This window comes from Abrus precatorius, unplaced genomic scaffold (assembly GCF_003935025.1).
Source record: "Abrus precatorius isolate BTA unplaced genomic scaffold, Abrus_2018 Scaffold4, whole genome shotgun sequence".
Classification (NCBI taxonomy): Eukaryota; Viridiplantae; Streptophyta; class Magnoliopsida; order Fabales; family Fabaceae; genus Abrus; species Abrus precatorius.
Window position 1 is genome coordinate 6,142,568 of NW_020874384.1, and position 7,824 is coordinate 6,150,391.

Below are 7,824 nucleotides of genomic sequence, written 5' to 3' on the forward strand. Positions count from 1 at the left end.
TTTATTTGAATTAAAATTATTTAATTTGATCAACTTAAAAATAAAATTTTATTTTTGGAATGACTTTATTTAGTCATTCTTATTTTTTGTTTTAATTTAATTATTTTTATCTATTGCGATTATTTTTTATTGTCAATAATAACTATTTATGAGAAGTTAAAAAAAATTAACTATAAAAAAATGGTTATAATTGATAAAAAAAATTAAACAAAAAAAATAATGAACAAATTAAGAATAATGAAAAGTTAATAAAAGTTTAATAGAAAAATTATAATTACAATTTTATCTGCTATAAGAAAAAGGTTATGGTTTTAAATTTATCACTGCTCTTAAAAAAAATATAATCAAATACATATTAACAAATAATTAAATTGGTTTGATATTGATATGTAGCAGTTGAGATGGTTAATATCCTTACTACAAGATGGTCTAACATTATGTGGCAATAGTACATAATGATTTGAATGTCTCTAAAAATAGTCTTCTCGTATGAAACACTTTAATGTCTAAGTTAGTAGAGATTTAGTCAAAGTTATTGAGAATGTATTTAAACAAAATAGTCTCTATCAAATATATATAAATATTTAGGACTAAAGTAAATTGTCTTTATCTACACCTAATGTTGTAATTATCTCCATAAAAGTAAACCTAACATATATGACATGCCTAATAAGATAGTTAATATGTCAAAGATATTAGAGTTGTCAAATAGTGAAAGTATGTGTGCAACAATTAGTATTTAGAGTATTTGGATCAAGGTGGTTCCAATAATAATATATTCAAAGCATTTAACTAGAGATCATTTAAAATAAGATCGTGATCAATAAATGACCATAGGAAGTTGTCACTCTCATTTTGACTTTAAGCATATCACATATTTAACTTTCAATTACATTTCATAATGTAAAAAAAAAAACATTTAAGTACAAAATTAAAAACATTTTTGCCGTTTGTGATAAAATAAATTTAAAATATTGAATTATTTTTATAACAAAAAAGAAGCTTTTATAGAAAAACTAAAAATTTGAAAGTTTATAATGATTAACTTTTTTATTTATTTTAAATATTATTTAAAAATAATAATTTTTTATTAAATTCTATAATGTCATTTATTTCATCTTAATTGTTTATTTTAAATATAAAAATAATTATTATAAATAATAATAATTTTTAATTTATTATATCTAAAAAATAAAACAAGATATATTATTTGAAAATTACTTTTACATCTCACATATTCAAATGAAACATAAAAATTTATTTCATATATTATTAATTAACTAAAAAACATTATAATGTATGTGAATATCCAAAATTTGTTTATTTTTTTTTAATTCTAAACTTATTTTTATAAAAAGAGAATAAAAATAAAATATTTTTAAAAATTAAAGTTTGCTTTAATAAAATAAGAAAATTTATATTTAACTTCAAAATTGAAAAATAAAATATTGCAAGTAATTAAATTCATTAATCCGTACTTAGCTTTATACATAAAGAAGAAAAAATTAAAAAAATTTGACCTTTTATGAAAACTTTAGAAGCAAAAATCATACCAACAAATAGAGAAAGAAATAACTATAACTATTGAGAGAGGTATCAAAATAAGCTGGATAAAAGTTGGAGAGAAAGCATATTATGAACATAAAGAGAAAAAAAGAAGGAGTGGAGAGAAGGAAGAAGCAAAAGAAAATAATAAAAAAAAGGTTTAAGAACTTTAATTAAATTTGTCATGTATTCTATATTTTTTTTATGTATATTAAAGTACATTCACATTATGAATATAAGTTTCATATAATAAAATTAATATTAGAATATTTAAATAATAAAAAATATGCAAAAAATAAATAAATCACAAATCACCGTTGCGTTCCTTTTTTAATACATTTTAATTTCACCATTAAAATTTTTTTTAATCATTTTCTTTCCTTTTCTTCAATCCACCATTTTTATCTTTGAAAGTTCATTTCCTTAACTCATTTTCGCATACTATTGATTTACAGCTTAATGCCCATTTTTCTTAATATTATATTTCTTCTTCTTTCTCTTTACCTCATATTGTATTTCCTTGGTAATGGGTGCAAATCATCTTGTTCTAGCTATGATAGAATTTGCATTTCAAAAGAAGCTTCTTGGCATAAAAACATTTAATCTTTTTTTTTAGAAAAAAGGAGATGTCAATGTTAAGATAATAAGTATGTTATTTGATAGCACCTCTGTTTCCTTAGATTCCACCTAAATAAAAAGAAAATCCAGTAAATACCTTCCTTTTCTCCTTCAAAGAGTTTTTTTTTTTTTAATTTTTTATGGTAAAGCTCTTAGCATGCATACAAAGAAAAAGACATATTGCAAAGTTTTAATTTTAATAAAAAAAAAAGTGCATGATAAAAATATCACTTTAACGAGACAATGACATGGCATAAAGAAGAACCTTTTGGCAGGGTGGTGTGGTAACAAAGTGAAGGAGAACAAAATGGGTTTTTAAAAAGAAAAAAATTACCAAAAAAAAAAAAGGGTGAAGAAAGAGAAGAGAATAAAGAGAGAGTTGAGAGAAATCCTGCATCTAAATTTTGAATAAAGAAATATAACGTCATAATCATCACTCAATATGAAACACGAATAAAATAAATAAACAATCTATCAATTTAATATTTATTTTATATGGTATTTTTTCTTTTGTGCAAAGGAAAATTTCTTTTAAACATTAGGTTCCATACCTTAATTAAGAGTGGCTATTAGCCACTTTTTATTTATCATAAGAAAAAAACTTTAAAAGTGAAATAAACTCAGCAATACATAATATAAAAAATAACAAGTATAAATCTTAAACAGTGACACTGCGGAGAACAACAGTCTCAACAGTAAGTCCAGGTCCAAAGCCAAACAGCACACCCCATTCAAGTCCTTCGCCAGTAGTTTTAAGCTTACCTTCAATTGATTTCTTCCTCATCTCATCAAGTATGAATATAACACATGCACTTGACATGTTACCATATTCGCTAAGCACATGTCTAGTAGCTCTCATCTTCTCAGGTTTTAAGCCTAACTTAAGTTCAACTTGGTCTAGAATAGCTGGTCCACCAGGATGTGCAATCCAAAATATTGAGTTGTAGTCAGAAATTCCTAATGGTTGAAATGCTTCAACCAAAGCTTTCTCAATATTCTTTGAGATGAGTCCAGGAACATCTCTAAGGAGATGAAATGTTAACCCAACTTCACGAAGGTGGCCATCAATAGCACCTTCACTATCTGGAAGGACTGTTTGTGCAGTCCATACCAATTCAAATAAAGGTTTTTCAATCTCTGGAACTGGATCTGACCCAACAATGAGTGCAGCTGCTCCATCGCCAAACAATGCTTGTCCCACAAGGCTATCTAAGTGAGTATCGGTAGGGCCACGAAATGTGACTGCAGTGATCTCTGAACAAACAACAAGTACACGAGCACCTTTGTTGTTTTCAGCTAAGTCTTTGGCCAAACGAAGCACTGTGCCACCTGCAAAACATCCTTGTTGGTACATCATGAATCGTTTCACATATGGGCGAAGTCCTAGGAGTTTGGTTAGTTGGTAGTCAGCACCAGGCATGTCTACACCACTAGTGGTGCAAAATATTAAGTGGGTAATTTTGGATTTTGGTTGACCCCATTCTTTTATGGCTTTTGTTGCAGCTTCTTTCCCTAATCTTGGTACTTCCACTACTACCATGTCTTGCCTAGCATCAAGGGAAGGTGCCATGTAAGCACAAAGATTTGGGTTCTCCTTTAAGATCTCTTCTGTTAAGTACATGTATCGCTTCTTAATCATGGACTTGTCACCTGAAAAATTTTGTACAGAGAAAAGATAAGTTTGGTAAATTTCAGCATGCTATTTAATTGATAAATAAACTCTCACTTTCTTAGTTTATATATATATATATATATATATATTCTCTTTTGAGGAATAAAATCCCTATGTAAACATTATACATTATTTTATTTATATCCTTTTTCCTTTCTCTTTTTCCACACTTCACCAATGACTTCAATGAAATTTAGGTAATAAAAATATAGATAACATTTCCGTTTAGTTATATAAATTTACTAGCAGTACTAATCTCTTTTTCCTTCTCAAAATACAGAACAGATACTAAACATTTTCACAAGATTACAGCATGAATAAATTAATAAAATATTGAGTTGCCACTTATTGGATGATTGACGGTTTCATAGCCTTAATTCTATGAAAAAAAAAAAACATTAAAACCATAACCGATTATTTTCTATAACTTAACTTGCATGAATCAATCTTAAAATAAACCAGACAATAGGAAATTTGGAAGGTTTATTTCACAGCTAGAGAATATATATATGTATGTATGTATGTTTAGAAGAGTACTTACACATGCGTTTGAATTTCTCTTTAAGTTCGGTCTTGTGCTCGCTATTAGTGATTCTGAAGTAAAAATCAGGGTAAGTGCTTTGATCAACACAGTTTGATGGATTTGCAGTGCCAATGGCCATGATGGTGGCGGGTCCTTCAGCCCTTTGAGCCTTGCGGATCTCTTCTACGCTCACCATCTTTCTAATTAATTGTATCGATAGAGAGAATATTAAGTATATGTTTAATTGAATAATTGGCAGTGCTAACTAGGAAGAGAAATGGGTAATGGGTGAGCTACGAAATTGTTATGGAGAAGGGGGATTTTATATGTTGCAATGCACTATGGGTTTGGAGGGTAGCAATGCATCACGTGCTTTGTTCTTTGACCACAATTGTTTGGTGGGTGGTGGCATGACTATGTAGACCACTTTTCCTTTCTATTATTTTATTTTGGATATTACGCTATGTGTCTATATGCATGTTTTTCTGTGGAATTCTAAGAATTGTGCATTGCATGCATCACAACTTGGTACCAAAATTAGTGCCAATTTGACTTACCTGATCCGTTTAGTTCACTTTTCGATACAATTTATTTTTCAAAAAAATGATCATAAAAGTTATTATATATTTAAACGATATAATTTTATTTAGGTAATCAAAAGCTTTCAAAAAATTAAATATGACAAATTTATCTTAAATGACAAATTTTCATATATAATGTCTTTGGCTTTTGTGAATCAAAACAGGGATTTAGACAATGCGTTTGGTTTCTCTTCCGCACCAATTCTAAGTATGCAAACAAAAATAGTTATAATTCGTTGCACAAATTCTAAGTATGCAAACAAAAATAGTTATAATTAGTTGCCTTTTTGACATACATTACGGCTTTTCCGGAAGAAAAAACGAACACACTGTAATATTAAGATTTTTGTAATATAGATAGCCTTTTGTTGTTTAGGTTTGTGCCATTTTTTTACTGGATTAAGATTTTTTATTTTTTTTAGTTTGTGCTTTTTTTAATAATTTTTATGTTACAATTTTTTTTACTTTAAAAAACTTGAATCTAGAATTTTTGTAGACTTAATTATATTTTTGATCTATGTAAATATTGATCATTTTGCAATAAATTTTTGTAAATTTTTTATTAAAATTTAATTTTTAAAAAGTTAAAAAATTAAAATTTAACCATCAATTTTATCTTGATAAGTGCTAAGCTGGCACCAAGAACGAGAACATAGAGTGCCTTTCTTTTTCCAATTATGCCTCCTGACCGCTTAAGGAGGTTGAACCCCGAAGGAGAGATAGGGTTGAAATATCACCTCACTAACGAAGCCTTTAGCATATATCACATGGGTGGGGCATTCATCCATTGAAAAGGGGCAGACCCTGAACACTATTATTCTGACAACGTCGATCTGGCCATATGGTCCGTAGTGATGATAAATAGAGAAAAAGATCCAACTTCCCTCCTCCAGATTAGACCATTGTGCCAAGAGCACCACGAATGAAATGAACAAGGACTGATTTGGAAAGAAGGTTTGAATACGAACCTAACCTAGAAGGGGCAAGAGATTTGGAAAGAGTACTAGCTAATATTTTTATTTTATTATTTAAAATTATATAATTATAAAAAATTCCTATATACAATTATAATATTTATAAAAAAAAGTCCATTATCCTTGCTCTTCTCTTCTCCCCCTCCCCTCCCCTCTCTCTCTACATGTCATAGAGCTTCAGAAAAGTACATTCCTCAAGTCTTCATCAGATATGCCAAAATTTCAGTCACATTGGAAAGTAAAGCATTATTATGACCAATTTTGCTCAATTCATCTAATGAAAAGGGCAATAATCAAATGAACAATAAAATACTAAGTTTTTTTTTTTAGTTCAAAGAGGAATGTTAAAATGGAAGTGGGAAAATGTTGGCATGAGTTTCATGTAGAATTGAAGTTAAAGGCCCAAAGTGCAAAAGGAAATAAGTTATCATTCTTAAAATTTAAGCTACGTCCTTGATTCTCTATTTTACATACTTTAACAAACTTGATGTCTAGCTTACTTTATTATAGTTTAAAATTTTACACACACTAAGAAAATACTTTGTTTGTTTCAATTCATTCTATATGAACTTTTATTTCACTGGGAATATAGCCAATATGCACTTTTAATATTATTTCAGATTTTCACATACATGACACAGGAAAGATTCACACGAAAGCAGATGGCAGGCAAACAAAAAACAAAAATAATGAAGCAATGAAAACAGAAAAATGATATTTGTAATTTTCAAGGTTACAACATAATTTGTATGATAACAATACTCATTCAAAACTTTGTTAGAATAGGTTTCAAGAAATTTTAACATAAAACTAGATATGAAAAGATATTTTACAAGCAAAATAAAGAATACTGTCAAGCCAGGTACAATTTTTGTTATAAAATTATAAGCTTCAGAGATGCTTAAAAACTTTGCAAGTAAAATATGTTACTTTGTCATGTGCCATTTTCTTTGATATTACTGGTAATCTGGTATAGGAAAGGTGAGCAATATTGCAACATGTTGCCTTGTGACTTATTGGTTATGGGTTCAAATCTTGGAAACAACCTTTCCACTTGTGGAAGGTAAGACTAAGTACATTTATCCTTCTCAAGACCTCACTAGTTTGGAGTGATACACTATGTCAGAATAGAGATATGAGATTAGTTCTGTTTTAAATTAGAGAGCGTTTAGAATTGCTCTAAAATCTTGCGCTATCTGATGTGTTATATTTAAAAGAGCAGTTAAACAACCGCTCTCAAAAGTTAAGATCGGTTCCACGCAAAACCATTCTCCAAAGTATAGGTATAAGATTAGAGAGCGATTCCACGTGGAACCACTCTCCAAAGTATAAATGTAAACCGCGAATCTAAAATTTGAAATTGATTTCTTTTTGAGTTTTTTGTTGCAGAGTAAAATTAATTTATTATTACTTTTAAATCAAATTTTGGAATTGATTTCTTTGTGAGTTTTCTTCATTTTTATCACAAATCAAAATTGAATCTTGAGTTTATATATTTGGTGTTCCATATCTGCATGAACCAAACAGAAAAAAAAAGGAATAAATTAGTAGGATGATTTTTAAAGTTAATAGAGAGAAAAAAGAAAAAAAGAGAGAATGAATGATTCATCGTTAACAAAGAGAAGAAGAAAGAAAGAGAGAATGAAGAAGTACCTATAGATGTGAAAAAAACCAATTTGTTAGTGCAAAAAATATGAAGAGAGCAACAGAGAATGAAGAAGTACTTACAGATATAAAAAAAAAATTAATTGTTAGCGCAAAGAAGATGAAGAGAGTAGGCTAACAGAGAAGGAAGAGGTATCTACAAATGTGGAAAAAAAATTAATTTGTTAGTGAGAGAACACGAAAACAGGCTAACAGAAAAGATGAAGAGAACATAAGAGAGTAGAGAAGACGAACAAAACTTACAGT

At 28.5% G+C, this 7,824-nt stretch overlaps 1 protein-coding gene across 1 annotated transcript; it reads right to left on the reverse strand.

Moving 5' to 3' along the window:
- Positions 1-2,717: 2,717 nt before the first annotated feature.
- Positions 2,718-4,554, reverse strand: LOC113864675 (chalcone synthase 1). Its single transcript, XM_027498667.1, has 2 exons — positions 4,377-4,554; positions 2,718-3,813 (listed from the first exon to the last, which is right to left on the reverse strand). The coding sequence occupies exons 1-2, from the start codon at positions 4,552-4,554 to the stop codon at positions 2,822-2,824; spliced, it is 1,170 nt and encodes a 389-aa protein (XP_027354468.1). The 3' UTR covers positions 2,718-2,821.
- Between the last annotated feature and the right edge of the window lie 3,270 nt (positions 4,555-7,824).